The following is a 19,911-nucleotide window of genomic DNA, read 5'->3' as shown; positions in this document are numbered from 1 at the left end:
CACTTAAGTCATTCAAAAATACAATGTATAAGTGCTTCTTGGTGCTTTGAATCATTTCGCTTTGACGTGATTAAATTATTGACTCACCAAAGAATGAGCACAATACCGGGTCGTATGAAAAGAAACTTACTCATTTTTCATTTGTGCCTGGCGTAAATGTGTTTTTGTGAATATTTGTTTATGTCGAATTTTAATTTATATTCACAAAGACTCTTTTTTGTGTTACTCGACCAATAACTTAAAAAAGAGAATAATTGCAGATCTCTGATATGAATCATAACAATTGTTTCACAATGCGTTAACGTTGTTATAATAAATATTTAAAATTTAAAACATAACATAACCGAAAATTTAATTACAGCTTAAGTAATTTTTGTGCTTTTTTTTAATTTTCAAATGTATTTTCCCAATTTTAATCACAAAAAATATTTTCCACACTTAATTCATAACTTGGAAAAGTTTTACGTCGAATCAACATGTCTATCATTATTCAGCCGCTTTTGGAATTAATTTTCATGATCCGCTTAAGAGCAGAATTCGACCGATTATCGCCAATACATTTTCTGTCCAGTCTGTTAGCACTGCGTATTTGATTTCCCGTAATGCGCTCTACACACGCTTTTCGCGTCAATCTTTTAACAGTACCCTTTCTCCATTTTACTAATTCCTTATGGCCGCAACTGGAAGAAGTGATTTTGGCAACAACTGGTTCCAAAAAGACGAGGCTACGTGGCACAAAACAACCGAATTATTGAGAGAAAAGTTTGGAGATTAAATTTTTTCAAGAAATTGTGTTATGAAATGGCCTGCAAGAAGTTGCGATTTAACACCATTCGACTAGTTGTTGTGTGGTTATTTGGAGTCATTGGTCTTTAGCAAAAAACCAAACTTTCTTCAAAATTTAGAAGTCAATATTGAACGTGCTGTCCATGACATACGACTTGATTTAGTGGAACAACTACTCGAAAATTGGGTTCATCGAATTCATTCCTGCAAAAGAAGTCGTGGAGGTCATTTGAATGATTTTATATTCCAGACTTAATTGTATCGACTGCACTTTTTCTTCTTCTTAATTGGCGTAATCACCGCTTACGCGATTATAGCCGAGTTAACAATAGCGCGCCAGTCGTTTCTTCTTTTCGCTACGTGGCGCCAATTGGATATTCCAAGCGAAGCCAGGTCCTTCTCCACCTGGTCCTTCCAACGGAGTGGAGGTCTTCCTCTTACTCTGCTTCCCCCGGCGGGTACAGCGTCGAATACTTTCAGAGCTGCAGTGTTTTCGTCCATTCGGAAAATATGACTTAGCCAGCGTAGCCGCTGTCTTTTAATTTGCTGAACTATGTCAATGTCGTCGTATATCTCGTACAGCTCATCGCTCCATCGAATGCGATATTCGCCGTGGCCAAAGCGCAAAGAACCATAAATGTTTCGCAGAATTTTTCTCTCGAAAACTCGCAACATCGACCCATCGGTTGTTGACATCGTCCAAGCCTCTGCACCATATAGCAGGACGGGAATTATGAGTGACTTATAGAGTTTGGTTTTTGTTTGTCGAGAGAGGACTTTGCTTCTCAATTGCCTCCTCAGTCCGAAGCAGCACCTGTTGGCAAGAGTTATCTTGCGTTGGATTTCTATGCTGACATTGTTGGTGGTGTTTACGCTGGTTCCACGGTAGACGAAATTATCTACGACTTCAAAGTAATGACTGTCAGCAGTGGCGTGAGTGCCAAGTCGCGAGTGCGACGACTGTTTGTTTAATGACAGGAGATATTTCGTCTTGCCCTCGTTCACTGCCAGACCCATTTGTTTTGCTTCCTTGTCCAGTCTGGAGAAAGCAGAACTAACGGGTGTTAAGGCCGATGATATCAGTATCATCGGCAGACGCCAGCAGCTGTACACTCTTATAAAAGATGGTACCTTCTCTATTAAGTTCTGCAGCTCAAACTATTTTCTCCAGAGGCAGGTTGAAAAAGTCACACGATAGGCAGGTTGAAAAAGTCGAACGGTTAGGAGAGGTGCTTCCCGATTCTGACGGAGCTTTTGGTGTTGCTCAACGTCAGTTTACACAGCCGTATTAGTTTTGCGTGGATACCAAATTCAGACATCGCGACATAAAAGCAGCTCCTTTTCGTGCTGTCGAAAGCAGCTTTGAAATCGACGAAGAGGTGGTGTGTGTCGATTCTTCTTTCACGGGTCTTTTCCAAGATTTGGCGCGTGGTGAATATCTGGTCGGTTGTTGAATTTCAAGCCCTGAAGCCACACTGATAAAGTGCAATCAGTTTGTTGACGGTGGGCTTTAATCTTTCACACAATACGCTCGATAGAACCTTATACGCGATTTTGAGGAGGCTAATCCCACGGTAGTTGGCGCAGATTGTGAGTCACCTTTCTTATGGATTGGGCATAGCAAACTTAAATTCCAATCGTTGGGCATGCTTTCGTCCGACCATATTTTACAAAGAAGCTGATGGATGCTCCTTATCAGTTCTTCGGCGCCATGTTTGAATAGCTCGGCCGGTAATCCATCGGTCCCCGCCGCTTTGTTGTTCTTCAGGCGGGTAATTGCTATTCGAACTTCTTCATGGTTCGGCAATGGAACGTCTGCTCCATCGTCATCGATTGGGGAATCGGGTTCTCCTGGCGTTGTGCGTTCACTGCCATTTAGCAGGCTGAAGAAGTGTTCCCTCCACAGTTTAAGTATGCTCTGGGCATCGGTGACTAGATCACCTTTGAGGGTCCTACAAGAGTATGCTCCGGTCTTGAAACCTTCTGTAAGCCGCCGCATTTTTTCGTAAAATTTTTGAGCATTACCCCTGTCGGCCAGCTTATCAAGCTCTACGTACTCACACATTTCGGCCTCTTTCTTTTTCTGTCTTCAAATGCGTCTCGCTTCCCTTTTCAACTCTCGGTATCTATCCCATCCCGCACGTGTTGTGGTCGATCGTAACGTTGTGAGGTAGGCAGCCTGTTTTTTCTCCGCTGCGACACGGCACTCCTCGTCGTACCAGCTGTTCTCTTGCATTTTCCGGAAACCAATGGTTTCGGTTGCAGCTGTACGTAGGGAGTTTGAAATGCCGTCCCACAGTTCCCTTATACCGAGTTGTTGACGAGTGCTCTCAGAGAGCAGGAGTGCTAGCCGGGTAGAAAATCGTTCTGCTGTCTGTTGTGATTGCAGCTTCTTGACGTCGAACCTTCCTTGTGTTTGTTGGCGTGCGTTTATTGCTGCACAGAAGCGGGTGCGAATCTTGGCTGCAACAAGATAGTGATCCGAGTCGATGTTAGGACCTCGGAGCGCACGCACATCTAAAACACTGGAGACGTGTCTTCCGTCTATCACAACATGATCGATCTAGTTGGTAGTTTTTCGATCCGGAGACAGCCAGGTAGCTTGATGAATCTTTTTATGCTGGAATCTAGTACCACAGATAACCATATTTCGCCGAAGTCGATCGTCCTCAACCCATTTGGGGATGTTTCGTCGTGGAGGCTGAATTTAACGACCGTAGTGCCAAATATACCTTCTTTGGCCACCCTGGCGTTAAAGTCGCCAAGCACGATTTTGACATCGTGGCGGGGGCAGCCCTCATAAGTGCGCTCCAAGCACTCATAAAAGGCATCTTCGGTCACATCGTCCTTCTCTTCCGTCGGGGCGTGGGCGCAAATCAGCGATATGTTGAAGAAGCCCGCTTTGATGCGGATTGTGGCTAGACGTTCATTCACCGCAGTGAATGATAGTACTCGGCGACGGAGTCTCTCTCCCACCACGAATCCCACACCAAACTTGCGCTCCTTTATATGGCCACTGAGGTTAATGCCACAAGGACCTACTCGTCTCTGTCCTTGTCCCGTCCATCGCATTTCTTGGACGGCGGTGATGTCAGCCTTTATTTTCCCGAGGACATCAACCAGCTGGGCAGCGGCACCTTCCTAATTAAGGGACCGGACATTCCAGGTGCATGCCCTCAAATCGTAGTCCTTATTTCGTTTGCCATGGTCGTCATTAAAAGAGGGGTTTCTCATCCGAGGTTGTTGGTAGTTTTTCAATGGGGTTTTTCAAATACTATTTATCGAAAATTGGTTTATTCATTTTCAAAATATTCTCTATTGAAATCTTTATTTTAGTATGCGTTTCAACCAATTCAAAGCACTTTTACCACTCAGAGTCAACGGCCGTTTCAGCTGTCGAAAAACGTTGACCCTGTAGTTTGTATATTTTCGTATGTCGCGTCGCGACTTTATGGTGGATTACTCATCATATCCATGTTTTAAATGCTTAGAAATGCAGTTGTTTCAGTCGATGTGTAAGATTTCGCATTGCTGTAGTGAAGTGTGATTTATTTTCGCGTGTTCGTTTTCCTGATTTCTTGAAAGACAACTGGCAAATAAATGATTATTTATTACTCAGAATTTACTGTTCTGCGTTGTTCTAGTGGAATGATTGCGACATGTTCAGTTTTTTCAAAGCAATAGGTAAACGTTTTCTTAGAAATGATTCGTTTCTTAGATTCGCCTCACGTTGTCATAGAAATGTTTCAAAGCACCGTTATCGTATTTTTTAACATTTCTCTCGACCAATCGACACGACCGTTTTGTGAGCGGCTAACAAATTGTGTATAATGTTATTGCAATATTGAAGTATGTTAGTCGTACTAATGCCTTAAGTTATCTCATTCCCACGACAGGTCACATGACGCTTTTGCAATATCAGTTTGCCAGCAATAGTTTCCCGAACAAGAACTGATTTTTGACGACCTCCACGAAGTTTGTCGTGGAGAGTCCTACGTCCTCGATTGTGCCCAAAAAATAAGGTGACATTTGAATTTAAACTGTGCGCGTCGAAGGATTTGGAGAATTATTTTTTTTTTTTAGGTTGGTAGTACTGTCAGTCACATTTATGTCAAATTTCATGTCAAAATATTCATTAGCGTTTGAGATACGTGTCGTTTTGTGAGCTGCTAAAAGCGAGGTTTTCGTTTTTTGCGATGTTGAAATTTGTTGAGCAAAGAATTTGCATTAAATTTTGTTTACGGAATCAATTTTCTGCTGCGGATACGTTGAGGATGTGCAGAAAGCCTTTGGTGATGAGGCTATGTCTAAAAAAAGTGTTTACAAGTGGTATAGTGAGTTCCAAGCCGGCCGTGAACGTGTCGATGACGAAGAGCGTCCAGGGCGACCATCAACCTCAACCGACGAAGCTCACGTTCAACAAATCAAAGATTTGGTGTTGAAAAACCGTCGATTAACAATTAGAGACCTTGCTGATGAAGTTGGCATATCGAAAGACTCAGCCAATACCATTTGGAAGGATGTTTTGGGCCTCAAGCGCGTCAAATCTCGACTGGTACCAAAAACATTGAATTTTTTGGAAAAAAGGCGTCGCGTTGAAGTGTGTGAAACGATGCTTTCCGACTACCAGAGTGTCATGAAACGCATTATAACTGGCGATGGGACTTGGATCTATGCTTACGACCCCGAAAGAACTGATCAATCGAGCGAATATCGTGCCAAAAGAGAGCCGAGACCAAAAAAAATCGTGCCAAAGTCGCTCAAAAATGAAGGTCATGCTGACTGTTTTCTTCGATTATCGTGGTGTTGTGCATTATGAATTCCTGCTAACCAGTCAAACAGTAAACAAGGAATATTATTTGAACGTTATGCGTCGTTTGCGTAACGCTATCCGCCTAAAAAGGCCGGAATTGTGGAAAGACAATTCTTGGTTTTTACACCACGATAAATCACCATCCCATACTGCCCTCGTAATTCGTGATCATTTCGCAAAAAAATCAACCCATGTCGTTCCGCAACCACCGTATTCACCTGATCTGGCACCGTGCGACTTCTGGCTATTCACCAAGCTCAAAAGACCGCTCCGGGGAGACTGTTTTTATACGATAGAGGAGATTCAAGCCGCAGCGAAGACGGAACTGAAGGCCATCCCGGAAAGTGAATACAACCAGTGTTTCGAAGATTGGAAAATCCGTTGGCATAAGTGCATTGCATCGGGAGGGGATTACTTTGAAGGGGATGAAATATATTTGGAAGAATAAAATTTAAATTAAATTTATTTTGCATTTATTTGCTATATTCTGATATATTTTGCAAACTTATGCATTGTATGCACTATTTTTGTAGGCTGAAATACATTCCGGTGGTCTAAGATATTGGAATTTCGTTAAGATATCAGGATATTTTACTTGAACATTTTCGGTTTAATCTTGTAAATTTTAGAGATATAGTATTTTTAAGCCTTAATCTTTTGCAATTGCTTTTATTCATTGATTTTTAAGTGTACAAAATAACAAAATGAAACACTGGTTTTGAAATATCGTAAGTATATACATACATGCCTGCATTGAAAACGTTTGTTTTTAAACATAAAAATAGATAACGTATATCATAGAGAAGTTTCACGGCGTTGCCAATTTTGCGATATTTCATTTTTCGAAGGTTTTTATATGAGCGTGTTTCACCAAAAAAAATTATTGGCGTGTTTTACCAAAGCTTACATCAGTGGAACGAAAATAATAATAGAAAAATAAAAGAATTCAGAATTTTCAGTGTTAAATTAGAAAAATTATGCTAGTTTCAATGTTTAGAAATGTATGCTTACAGATTCGTATAGTTGCAATGCGCAAAGGACTCTGCATATAGTTTATAAATATTTTCTTTATATTTTATATCAAGCGAGCCGTGAAAAAATAATTCAGAATTGTAAAATATTTTAAATCGACAAGAGCTATGTTGCCACTTTTTTCTGTGCTTTGAGGGTTTGCGATGTTGACACTTTTCCCTTTCTTTAATTTTGGAAGAAACATCAGCAGCAACAACAACAACGACGCTTGTTGGCAAAGTCATATTCGGGGTGATGTAATAGTGTTTGCTTTTATGAATGAATCGTCTTTGCCTGTTGAAATTGCTCTTATGTTCATGAAAGAAAATATTGTTGGTTTGTGTTTTTCTACAAATTTGGGTATGGATTATTTGGTTGCCATATTGACTTGTGACGCTGCTGATGCTTTTTGAGAGGATTATTGGTTATATAGAACAATGTTTGTAGTTTTGTGTATGTAAGGTTGAAAATTTAAATGATGACATGTGATTTACATATAATATTGCTGTAATATATTAAGGTTTATAGGGTATTACGATAATATCTCATATACATATATAGCATATACATATACGTACAAACATATTCATATATGAAATTATATTATATTGTTAAAAATATGAAATATTTAAAAAATAACTCTTATTCGCACATTAACCACAAATTTAGTTTTGAAAGTAGCTTAAATTAATTAGAATGTTATCAGTTTTGCATCTATTCATAAAAATACGCAAATCATATCAATTAATATGATTGCATGTAAACGTATAAAAATATAAGCAATGAGACAACATACGTCTGTAATAGCAATGTATATTTCTGAGCATAACTTTCATTTAATGTTCAGCCAGAGAACATAAAGAAGGTGCAACTTCGATTTTGATAATTTGTAAAACTTGAACCAGAGAATATAAAGATTTTTCAGCAACAACATATTTGAGCATGTCCTTTTTCTTATTTGTCTGTCCATGTGCTGGGAGCACATGCTCAACGCGATGATTATGAGGTAACCCCTACTTTTATTAGCTGTTAAAATGAGTTAAGCATCCGCCCCATTGTATACAAATTCAACTCACATACTTAAGAATATGAAGAGGCATAAATATTCCTATAATGATACTCCCAACCAGAGAATGTTGAAGTAAAATAATTTCTTTGATATTCCATAGGAAATATTGTATGTTCCATTATGTTGAACTTTTATTTATTATTATACTCTCGCAACAAAGTTGCAAAGGAGAGTATTATAGTTTTGTTCACCTAACGGTTGTTTGTGAGTCCTGAAACTAAAAGAGTCAGATATAGGGTTATATATACCAAAGTGATCAGGGAGACGAGTAGAGTTGAAATCCTGATGTCTGTCTGTCCGTTCGTCCGTCTGTCCGTCCGCCCGTGCAAGCTGTAACTTGAAAAAAAATTGAGATATCATGATGAAACTTGGTACGTACATATTTTTTGGCTCCATAAGAAGGTTAAGTTCGAAGATGGGCAAAATCGGCCCTCTGCCACGCCCACAAAATGGCGAAAACCGAAAACCTATAAAATGTCATAACTATGCCATAAATAAAGATATTAAAGTGAAATTTGGCACAAAGGATTGCATTAGGGAGGGGCATATTTGGACGCAATTGTTTTGGAAAAGTGGGCGTGGCCCCGCCCCCTACTAAGTTTTTTGTACATATCTCGAAAACTACTACAGCTATGTCAACCAAACTCTATAGAGTCGTTTCTTTCAGGCATTTCCATATACGGTTCAAAAATGGAAGAAATCGGATAATAACCACGCCCACCTCCCATACAAAGGTTATGTTGAAAATCACTAAAAGTGCGTTAACCGACTAACAAAAAACGTCAGAAACACTAAATTTTACGGAAGAAATGGCAGAAGGAAGCTGCACTCAGGCTTTTTTAAATTGAAAATGGACGTGGCGTCGCCCACTTATGGACCAAAAACCATATCTCAGGAACTACTTCACCGATTTCAATGAAATTCGGTATATAATATTTTATTAACACCCTGATGACATGTACGAAATATGGGTGAAATCGGTTCACAACCACGCCTTCTTCCCATATAACGCTATTTTGAATTCCATCTGATGCCTTCTCTGTATAATATAAGTGTACATTAGGAACCAATGATGATAGCGGAATAAAACTTTACAAAAATACGGTATTTGAAAAATATGTAAATGACGGATAATGAAATCTCGATTATCACTTTATCATGCGAGAGTATAAAATATTCGGTGACACCCGAACTTAGCCCTTCCTTACTTGTTTTTAAAATAATTTTATGTCAGTTTAATCTTATTTTATAATAAGTTATTAGTAATAATTTCATTTTCAATATTTATTTAAATAATTGATTTACCTAACAGCACTATGATATTTTCATGCTTCATGTTAGCTTTCAACCAGGGAATCGCTTGTATGTGCAATAGAGTGATTCAAAAAAAAAATTTTTTTTTCGTTTCGTACTCGGAAAAATAGGTTCCTAGACACCTCTAAGAAGGCCTCTCCAAACATGAGTTTTTAATTGTAACGGGAAGGTCCTCCTACATACAGTTTTCTATTTTTTCTTATTATCAGATAGAAAAATTTATATCTCGCTTCCAACTACTTGAAAAAATATCTTGTTTCTTAGATTTTGTGGGAAATTGAATGCTCTACAAAAAAGGTCTACTATGATTTTTTCGTAAACCCAAACGTTTAACAGATATTAACAGTTAAAATTTGATTATTTTTGGGAAAATTTTTTATTTCTTATGAATTTTATAACTCAATTAAAAAAAAAAGATGCGCTTAAAAGTATGCAACATCTATATAAAACTAGTTTTGGTGACATTTGAATAGCATATGTATATCCTTAAAGAAAGTATACTTTATATAGATATATGTACATGTACAGTGAAAAATGAGAGGTGTCCGCTCAATGGAGTGGGTAGCTATTTTATAAATTTTTAATTTTATTATGTCCTTAATACTCACCACTTTCAGATTTAAATGCAAAACAAATCATATAACATTGTTCAAACAGGAATTTATGTATGTATTATGTACTTCAAAAATTCATATAAATTTCATGTAAATTCACATGAAGTAATATATAAAAATATAAATATTAAATTCATTGCTTGAAAAACTGGGTAATTGTAGACTGGCTTAAGTTTTTTTGCTTTTTTAAAAGAAAATTGTTTTGCAGATGACTTTCCAAATTTTGCAACAATCCGAATGCAATAAGGTCGTCGTTACAAAATCTTTTTAAATTTGAAACGGCAGTCAATGCGGTTTCGTTTGAGAAAATTTCATTTCTTTCTTCGGTAGTACTCTCATTATCAGTACTATTATCGTCAATAGTTTCTATGGTTTCGTCAATTATAACGTCTAACTCGAAGTCTGAGCTTTCGGTCCATGCATTATTATCTATTTGGACAAAGTCATCCGGATTTGAATGAGTACATTCTCCAAGGGCTTTTGATAATTCAAAAATCGAAGCCAGCGTTGATAACGGCAAGTCATCTTCGGGATCGAATTCAGAAGCCAGATTTCTATTTTTGTCAAATCCTGCCTTTTGGAAGCAATTTTTTACGGCTTGCGGTTGAACATTTGCCCAGGCTTCTTTTATGAAATGTATTGCCTCTAAAACGTTTATATTTTTTTTTGGCGAACCAGTCTCTATGCTTACCAAAATATATTTTTAACCTGAGAGTTTCGGTAGTGAATTTTAAAATTTTGAATAATTCCTTGATCCAAAGACTGGCAAACTGAAGTGGTGTTACTTGGCAGAAATAGTATTTTAACATTTTTCAAACTTATATTTCGAGGGTGGGATGCTGCGTTGTCTAAAAACAAAAGTACTTTTCTGTTTTCCAACTCCATTTTTTTGTCGAGTTCTTTCAACCACTGTGTCATCACTTCACGCGTCATCCATGCTTTCTTATTGGACTGCCAATTTACTGGAAGATTTTTGGTCTTTTGGCCTAGGTTGGTCAACTTTGGTTATTTTGTCATACCGCATTTTGCTGTTGTTCACTTAATCACATAACCACATAACCCGATAACCACCTTATCGTGAACAGCCTAATTACATTGAATTCGGGGAGTCCCCTTTTTTCATTTGTTATAATCTGTTATTTATAGATATATACGCCATACACACATTTTCATATTTTGTCCGCTTAAGAGGGGTTCGCGTCCGCCCAAGAGAGGTTTTTGATTGATTTGTTATGAAAACAGAAGTCAATGTCCGTCGATAAGATCTTCGTGTCCGCTTAGTAGAGGGGTTTCGTCCAACTTTGTAGCAATGAACTGTCCGCGTCCGGCCAAGAGAGTGTCCGCCTAAGGGAGGGCGATTTCTTCTGAAAATTGTACTTAAAACTTGGTGCATGAAAAAATGTCCTCCCAAGGGAGGTGTACGTCTAATAGAGGTGTCCGTTAGGAGAGGTATCTCTGTATATATAACTGCGCACCAGAAGAAATAATATCAAATAATGCAAAACATGTGACTTTCAGGTAATAAAAAAATTAATAGTTATAATAGAATTTTTGTAGTAAAAAAAATGCAGATACCAGTTTTCAAAACGACACCGAAAAGCAATTGCAATAGAAAACTCCTTTTTTTTAAACTTTGGCTGTCACGTCGATGTGAGCTTTTCAAAAATTGTCACCGAATCTAATGGCGGAGAATACGATTTAAGTTATATTCGTTTATATTTCACAATATTGGTAAATCTCATAAAAGAAAAAATAGATTATTTCAATATAAAATAAGAATTCGTAAAAATTTTAAATACACAAAGAAATAGTCTACCTACCTAATATTTAAACCCCGTGTAACAGTGAAGCTTTAGAAGAAATGATTCGATTAAGAAGTAATAATTCGTAAAGTCGTCAATAGAGCTTGGTCGCAAATAATATAACAATTAGTCAATGAAAGGTTACGAGTGGATATTAAATGCTGCCTAATTATCGATTTACTTAACCAATATCAAATGTCATAGTTCATATTTTAACAAATTTGGGGTTTCTCACATCAAACTAAAAAATTAAAAATAAATATAGTTTAAGAAAAACTAAGAAACACGCTTTTAAAGCATATCAAACTAAAAAGTGAAAACTAATTATTTGTATAACAACAACAATAATAACACCGGTCAACAAAAAAAATATTTTTTGGGGGTTTCTGTTCTCATGTTTAAATTCTGATTCTAGACATTGAAAAACACTTAAATATTAATCTTTAGTTCTTTAAGTTTGCTTTGGGCTGATCTACATCGATAAGTATTTGGGGTTTAATACGAGAGAGCTCATGTGAGCATAAAAGAAATAAAAAAAATATTCACTTTTAGACAGTAATTTCTTGTTATTTTAGATTTATATATTATTTTTTATCACACATCTTTAATAAAAACGACTCTTGTATCTAAAAATAGTTTTCTAATTATAATCTATAGTGAAATTGTAGAAAAAATATAAAAATCATCGAAAAATTGCTCTAATTTCTACGAGAGCAAACTTTAACCGGAAAAAAATTTTTTTTCCTTATTTTTGTCATAGGAGAAACTAAAATTTAACATGTAGATGTCAGACCCAAAAATCGTGTTGACCGGTGTAATGAATGATTATTAAGATTATTAGGATTAAGGATACATTATATGTTGAGAAAAGCGTGGGGTGCTTTGTGACATATTTTTCATATATCGAGCATTCCACGCTATTTTCATAGCATATATTTCATAGTTTTGTATAGATTATCATGATCTGGACATATTTCCAGGCTGATCCATCCAATTTATTGATCTAGTTCGGCGGTCTTCCAAAACATTTATACTTAGCTGATCTTTCATCCTGAAAGTAATAGTTGCAGAATTAAGAGACTTTTCATTATCTACTATAACGCACTTGGGTACTCCATAATAAAATAAAATGTCGTGCAAAGGTTTTCTTATATCTTTTATTGATTTTGACTGGATTATTCTTGCTCGTGCAAGTTTTGAAAATTTATCTAAGTATTGCTGTTAAGACTAATTTTTTTTCAGTTGAGAATATGTCCATATGAAGTGTATGTCCAGGAAACTTAGGTATTGGGGTTTCTGAAATTGCTGGATTTGGAGGATGCCTATCATATTTTTCTTCCTTGCAAACCTGGCATTGTTCTACCAGTGTAGCTGTTCTTTGTCTCATTTTCGGAAAATAATATTTCTCTGATAGTTGCAGTTTGTTTTCCCGAGCGTTCCTATGAGACCTGTTGTGAATCTATAAAATTATCTGATCCTGATCTGTTTCTTTTGTTATGTCTTCTGCCTTCATTTGAGTAAATCTGATTTTAAAGGACCTGAAATGTTCTGGATTACAGTCTTTGAATGTGTCCCATTATGTCTTCTGTCGTGTAAATTCCATTTATTACTGAAGGCTTTAAGCACTTTCTCATTATTCTCATTAAATCATCATCAGAATATGTTGGTTGAAAAACCAAGCAATGGACCAGGGAATGGAATGGTAAACTTGTAGTCAGGAGGATGTTCTTTGTAAATAAAAATTTGGGTTTTAAAAGCGTTTATCGGTACCTCAATGCTGGGAATAAGATTATGAGAAGAGCTTTGAGCACTGTGTTGGGTTTCTGTTATTGAATTAATTTCATATTGTTTTGGTACTCGAGACAATGCATCGGCTACAATATTTTTTTTCCTGGTTTATAGAGTAATTCTTTATTGTACCCATCCAAGTGAGACTTCTGATCTGTATAAATGTTTACTTTGGAACCACCATAAAGATAACCTTTAAAAGTCTTTACTGCACAACATATGGCTAACATTTCTTTTTTCTCTGTTTCATAGCCTTCTTCAGTTTTTGAAAGAGTTCTCGATATAAACGCAATTGGTCTGTAAGATTGAAAGAGTACTGCTCATATTGCATGATCAGAGACATCTGTGGTTAATGTAAATTCTTTATTGAAATCAGGGTATTGTAGTATTACGTCGTCAGATATTAACGCATTTTTTAGCTGCTCAAATGCTTTCTTGGCTTCACTATCTAGATGTATTGCTTTTCTCGACGAAGCCCTCTTTGTTATGCGTCCGTCTTCTCCCCTAAGTAGTGTCGTTAGTGGGTTAGCTATTGCAGCATAGCCCATTATAAACCTTCTTTTATATCCTGATAGTCCAAGGAATGATTTCAGTTTTCTAAGAGTTTTTGGGCTATGGCTTCTACCTTTGCCGGATTCGTTTCTATTCCTTTGTCTGAGATAACAAATCCTAAAAATTCTACTTTGTTTTTGAAAAACTCGCATTTGTCTAGTTGGCATTTAATATTTGATGCATTTAAAGTTTTCAATATAAGGTCAAGATTTTTGTAATGAGTTCCTTCATCTTTGCTGAAGACAATGTAAATATAACAAATATTATACGCGTTGGAATACTGAAGATGCATTTTTCAAACCAAAGGGGAGTCTAGTGAATTCGTACTTTCCGTTATTCACGGAGAACGCTGTTTTTTCTATGTCACTATCCTTCCTGATGATCTAATGAACCCACTCTTGAGGTCTAACACAGAAAATATTTTATTGTTACCTAACTGTGCAAGTACTCCGTTAATGTCTGGTATAGAGTATCTGTCCGCTATTGTAACACTGTTTAGTTTTCTACAGTCAATGGCCATTCTGTATTTTTTTGTATTCGATGCATCTAATTTTTCGGGGACAATCCACTCTGGTGAATTGTAGGGTGATCGGAAAGTTCGTATTATATTGTTATCAAAAGTTCTTTAATTTGTTTGTTGACTTCGTCTTTCAAAGCCATGGGCTAATGATAGAATTTTGAATATACTGGCGTGTCTGTACTTGTGCGTATTTCTGCTTTAACGTTAGTGTTTGTCATCGGGTTTTGCAAACAGACTTGGGTATTTTTTTAGTAAACGGTTTAATTCTTTTCGTTGACAATTTGTAAGATGATCTAAGTTGGGTATAATTGCGTTTACTGATTCTATTTTTTTCTCTTTTATGGGAATACTCATGCCGTTTCTAAGAAACAAATTACCTTTTCGGTGTCAATAATTGCACCTAGTTCCTTCAAACTTTCATTTCCTAATGGTCCGTCAAATGTTCGGAGTGTGGGTAATAAAAAGAATTTAACTGTTGATTTTGGATCATTAAACAAATTAGCCATTTATACAGGTTTCATTCTGTAGTGGATTCTGTACAATTTTTGACTGAATATATTTTCTATTGAATCCGGTGTCAAAAAGTATTTAATGCATTTGTCCGCTCTTCACCTTACATTCGAAGTATGGAAGCGAGGAGTCAGTTATTCTAAAAAATTAAGATAAATAGAATCGGATTGTTGTTTTTGGTCACTACTTTCAATAACTTCGGTATAGTCGCTAAGTGTTTGATCGTAATCTGTTTGTTCTTCTTTTTCTTAGATAACTTGCTGATAATCAGCCATAGTTGGTACTGGTTTTTCCGTTCCTGTCTGTTGGTAAGTATCTGTCTGAATATTAAAATGGGCATGGGTGGTCTTTTACCTAAATCAAATTGTGATCGGTTCATGTAGTCAATCTGCTTAGTTTAGATACTTCTGTCAATGTCCATCGGTTCTGGTTTGGTTGTGGTTTGGGAACCATAGGACGAGATGGTTGGTATATTGGTCATTGTACGCTATGGTTCTGTGCGAATTGGCTACCTACATTAGTAAAATATGCCCTTTGTTGTGGTTGTTCAAAAAAATTATTTCATTGTCCGGGCTTCATAGCTGGGTTTTACAGTGTGCTAATTCTAGGGGGAAGAAGTGGTCTAGCTTAAAGATATGAAAGGTGAGGAGTCGGAACCTGGCGTGGTACTAACATTGGTCTATTGGGTTGATTTCTAAATATGTTTTGTTGTCCTATATTTGACGCATGATTGGTACGGTATGCTTGATTTCTTAACTTCAAAAATAAATGCATAAAGGTCTCCACGTAATCCGCAAATAAAGGTGTCAAGGGACTTATCTCTGCGTTACCAGTTATTTTATTGCGAATAGTACGTAAAATACCAAAGTACTTTGCCGCACCAACTGTGTGTTCGTATGTTCTTAAAATTCTGTCTACACTTTTTTCCATGAGCAAACTCGGCTGGGTCACCAAACAATTCTCTTAGACTTTTTACTATATCGGGCACTTTGTCTCCTTCTTCTTCTTAATTGACGTAGACACCGCTTACGCGATTATAGCCGAATTAACAACAGCGCGCCAGTCATTTCTTCTTTTCACTACGTAGCGCCAATTGGATATTCCAAGCGTAGCCAGGTCCTTCTCCACCTGGTCCTTCCAACGGAGTGGAGGTCTTCCTCTTCCTCTGCTTCCCCCGGCGGGTACAGCGTCGAATACTTTCAGAGCTGGAGTGTTTTCGTCCATTCGGACAACACTACCTAGCAAGCGCAGCCGCTGTCTTTTAATTCGCTGAACTATGTCAATGTCATAATTTTCTCACATAGCTCATCGTTCAATCGAATGCGATATTTGCCGTGGCCAACGCACAAAGGACTATAAATCTTTCGCAGAACTCTTCTCTCGAAAACTCGCAATGTCGAATCATCAGTTGTTGACATCGTCCAAGCCTCTGCACCATATAGCAGGATGGGAAATATGAGTGACTTATAGAGTTTGGTTTTTGTTCGTCGAGATAGGACTTTGTTTCTCAATTGCCTACTCAGTCCGAAGTAGCACCTGTTGGCAAGAGTTAACCTGCGTTGCATTTCCAGGCTGACATTGTTGGTGGTGTTTACGCTGGTTCCAAATAGACGAAACTATCTACGACTTCAAAGTTATGACTGTCAACAGTGACGTGGGAGCCAAGTCGCGAATGCGACGACTGTTTGTTTGATGACAGGAGATATTTCGTCTTACTCTCAATCACCGCCAGACCCATTTGCCTTGCTTCCTTAACCAGTCTGAAGAAAGCAGAACTAACGGCGCGGGTGTTGAGGCCGATGATGTCAATATCATCGGCATACGCCAGCAGCTGTATACTCTTATAAAAGATTGCACCTGCTCGATTAAGTTCTGGAGCGCGAATTATTTTCTCCAGCAGCAGGTTGAAAAAGTCCCACGATAGGGAGTCGCCCTGTCTGAAACCTCGATTAGTATCGAACGGCTCAGAGAGGTCCTTCCCCATCCTGACAGAGCTTTTGGTGTTGCTCAACGTCAGTTTACACAGCCGTATTAGTTTTCCGGGGATACCAAATTCAGACAGCGCGGCATAAAGGCAGCTCCTTTTCGTGCTGTCGAAAGCAGCTTTGAAATCGACGAAGAGGTGGTGTGGGTCGATTCTTCTTTCACGGGTTTTTTCCAAGATTTGGCGCAGTTTGTTGACGGTGGGCTTTAATCTTTCACACAATACGCTCGATAGAACCGTGGCCACGGCGAATATCGCATTCTATAGAACGATGAGATTGACATAGTTCAGCGAATTAAAAGTCAGCGGCTACGCTGGCTAGGTCATGTTGTCCGAATGGACGGAAACACTCCAGCTCTGAAAGTATTCGACGCAGTACCCGCCGGGGGAAGCACAGGAAGAGGAAGACCTCCACTCCGTTGGAAGGACCAGGTGGAGAAGGACCTGGCTTCGCTTGGAATAAACAATTGGCGCCACGTAGAGAAAAGAAGAAACGACTGGCGCGCTGTTGTTAACGCGGCTATAATCGCGTAAGCGGTGTCTACGCCAATTAAGAAGAAGAAGAACTTAATTGAAGTATTTTAACTTCCTCAAATTTATTACTGATTCGCCTTACTCAATCAATCCAACATTTCGATCATTCTTTTTAATTATTATTATTGTTTTTTTTTTTTTTTTTTGAAAACCAGTAGCAGGTTTTACCTTTATTTCCTGGAGGGTCAGTTGGTAGGAATCGTAGAATTGGGAGAAGTTATACTACTTATGCGTACACAACTACGTTAAGTTATTGCTAAGCTATTTGTGGAATCATTTGCGCCGACCGTTTCCCCACGGCCAACCACATCTTTGGAACGAACGAGCACCGTGCTCCACCACCCGAATTATCATTGGTCCTTCGAGTCGGATACCAGGTAACAAGTTGTTTTTTATTTAAAGTGAAAGTGCATAATTTGCCCAATTTAGCAACACGCAAGTTACAACCAAACATATTTTGGATTCGTGCTCTGCAGGCTAAAGGGCAATAGATTGGTTAATTTGTGCATCATTTATGAACAGAACCTATTGTGCTGTGTGAAGTGGAGACCAAAACTTATTTTTGGCACTCTACCCACAAAATCAACGCACAATATTGCAGGTAGTATTGTACTTCATTTAAGTACAACAATAAATACACCTGGCAAATGCACTGATTATTTCACTTTGCATAAAACACAAAAAAAAACATAAAAAACACACTGTTATCCGAATAAAATGATAAATTTCTTGGACGCACAAACCTCGTCTGGAGCGTCAACCATCTCTCTCGGTTTTTTGTGTTTTCTTGTGGTTAATTTGAGTCTAGTCGCTCAACTCTGCCTTTCCATATATTGCTCGAATAGCAATAAAGGCAAGCAGCAATAACGCAGCTGCAGTTTCGTGAGTGAACAAACAAAAAAAAATACAAAAATTAAAACAAGTGAAGTGAGCGACATCAAAAATTGGAGCAAGTGAAGTGAGCAAGAAAGCCAAGCAGCAAAGGCAAAGACGGACAGGCAAAGCAGCACTAGCAAAACTGCAAAGGCAGAGCACCTAAGGCTAAGCAACAAAGGGAGAGCAGCACCGGCAAAGCAGCACAAGCGAAGCAGCACAGGCAAAGCAGCGCAGCAGCCATCCCAGAAGGACAGCAACAAACAAATAGTGTAGTGTTAAATTAAATAACCCAGTGAACAAAAGTGAAAGTGAAGTGCTTGTGAATTTTTATCTGTATTTGTATTTGGATTTTAATAAAGCAATTAAGCACAAAGCAATTTTGTTTGTGTACATATTCGAAAACTAGGCGTGCTAGTGCATTGGGCCGATTACCCAACAAGCACATTAAAATTAAATTTTGTAAAAATATTTTGAGGAAATACTTCACTAAATTTGCAAGTGCAAGTACAAGTGCATTGGGCCGATTACCCAGCAAGCACATTGTAATTAAATTCGAAAAAATACTTTGCGAAAACAGTTTTAAATTTATTAATTTTTTTTTGTGCCTTCGAATATTCACGCTTCACTAAGCAACAACGCACTACTAATTTGTAGTTTGTCCGTGATTGGTTCTATAACTTTTGAACTTTTTGCAACATATTTGCAAATATTTTTTAAATTTTAATTTCAAAGCTTTAGATCCGATTTTGTGCAACTTTTTGCAGTTCCGGTTCAATTTTTGAACACAATGGAAGCCATCAGAGCATTTAACACAGCTGCAGACGCTCTACTGGAGTTTGAGGAGTCTTTGACTCCAACAGCAAACAACCAAAGTGCCTACTCTCTGGAAGTACAACTAACTGAACTGAAATCTCTGTGGGCAGAGGTAAAGTCAGAATACAAGTTGTGTTTGCCAAAGGTGGATCCTTCCGACACAAGCTCAATTGACGACATTAAGCTTAAATATTCAAGCTGTTACCACGCGTATGTGTGTTGCGCGGCCTTGATGGGCGAACACATGCACAACCTCACGGCGTTCAACCAAAGCCCAACTTCAAATTCAACGGTGATTCAACCTGAACGGTTACAACAAACAGTAGAACCCGTGAGGTATTCCATCAACTTACCGCCATGTGATACCGAAATATTTCATGGCGATGTTTTACAATGGCCCTCTTTTAGGGATTTATTTGCCGCCATTTATGGGAATAACCCAAGGCTCTCTCCAGTGGAGAAGTTATTCCATCTGAATCAAAAAACACGAGGTGAGGCAAAAGCGATCGTTTCCAAAGCGCCACTGACGAATGACGGATTCGCATTGGCTTGGAACAATTTGTTGTGTAGGTATGAAAACAAGCGAGTGCTTGTTAACACACAATTAAATTTATTGTTCAAGCTCCCGCACATTTCAACAGAATCTGAGACCGAACTCAGAAATTTACAGCGGGAGATTAATAGCTGCATTTCAGCTTTACAAATACATGGCATCAATGTAGATAGCTGGGATGCCATATTTGCGTATTTATGTTCTATCCGACTCCCGGATTATACACTGTCGCTTTGGGAACAATCTCTGGATTCGGACTCAGAGATCCCAAAATGGGTTGAGTTAGACAAGTTTTTAACCAAACGGGTTAAAACGCTTGAGAGAGTATCAAACCTCAAAGGCGAGTTGAGTACTCAACCTAATACTAAGTCG

General features: G+C 37.9%; 1 protein-coding gene across 15 annotated transcripts in view; it reads left to right on the top strand.

Annotated features, from left to right (window-relative positions):
• The window catches only part of LOC126764541 (endothelin-converting enzyme 2), a 1,258,369-nt gene that overhangs the window by 906,511 nt on the left and 331,947 nt on the right, over window positions 1-19,911 (top strand). The window contains exon 12 of one of the 15 annotated variants that reach the window (XM_050482234.1): window positions 15,032-15,050. The exons of the other annotated variants lie outside the window; for them this stretch is intronic. Within the exon in view, the coding sequence (XP_050338191.1) occupies window positions 15,032-15,035 (4 nt within the window). The 3' untranslated portion in view covers window positions 15,036-15,050. Of the gene's footprint in view, window positions 1-15,031; window positions 15,051-19,911 lie in introns of those variants that run through there. 15 annotated transcript variants of the gene reach the window in all.

Source organism: Bactrocera neohumeralis, unplaced genomic scaffold, assembly GCF_024586455.1.
Source record: "Bactrocera neohumeralis isolate Rockhampton unplaced genomic scaffold, APGP_CSIRO_Bneo_wtdbg2-racon-allhic-juicebox.fasta_v2 cluster09, whole genome shotgun sequence".
NCBI classification, from domain to species: Eukaryota; Metazoa; Arthropoda; class Insecta; order Diptera; family Tephritidae; genus Bactrocera; species Bactrocera neohumeralis.
This window is presented reverse-complemented; position numbering and strand designations above follow the sequence as displayed.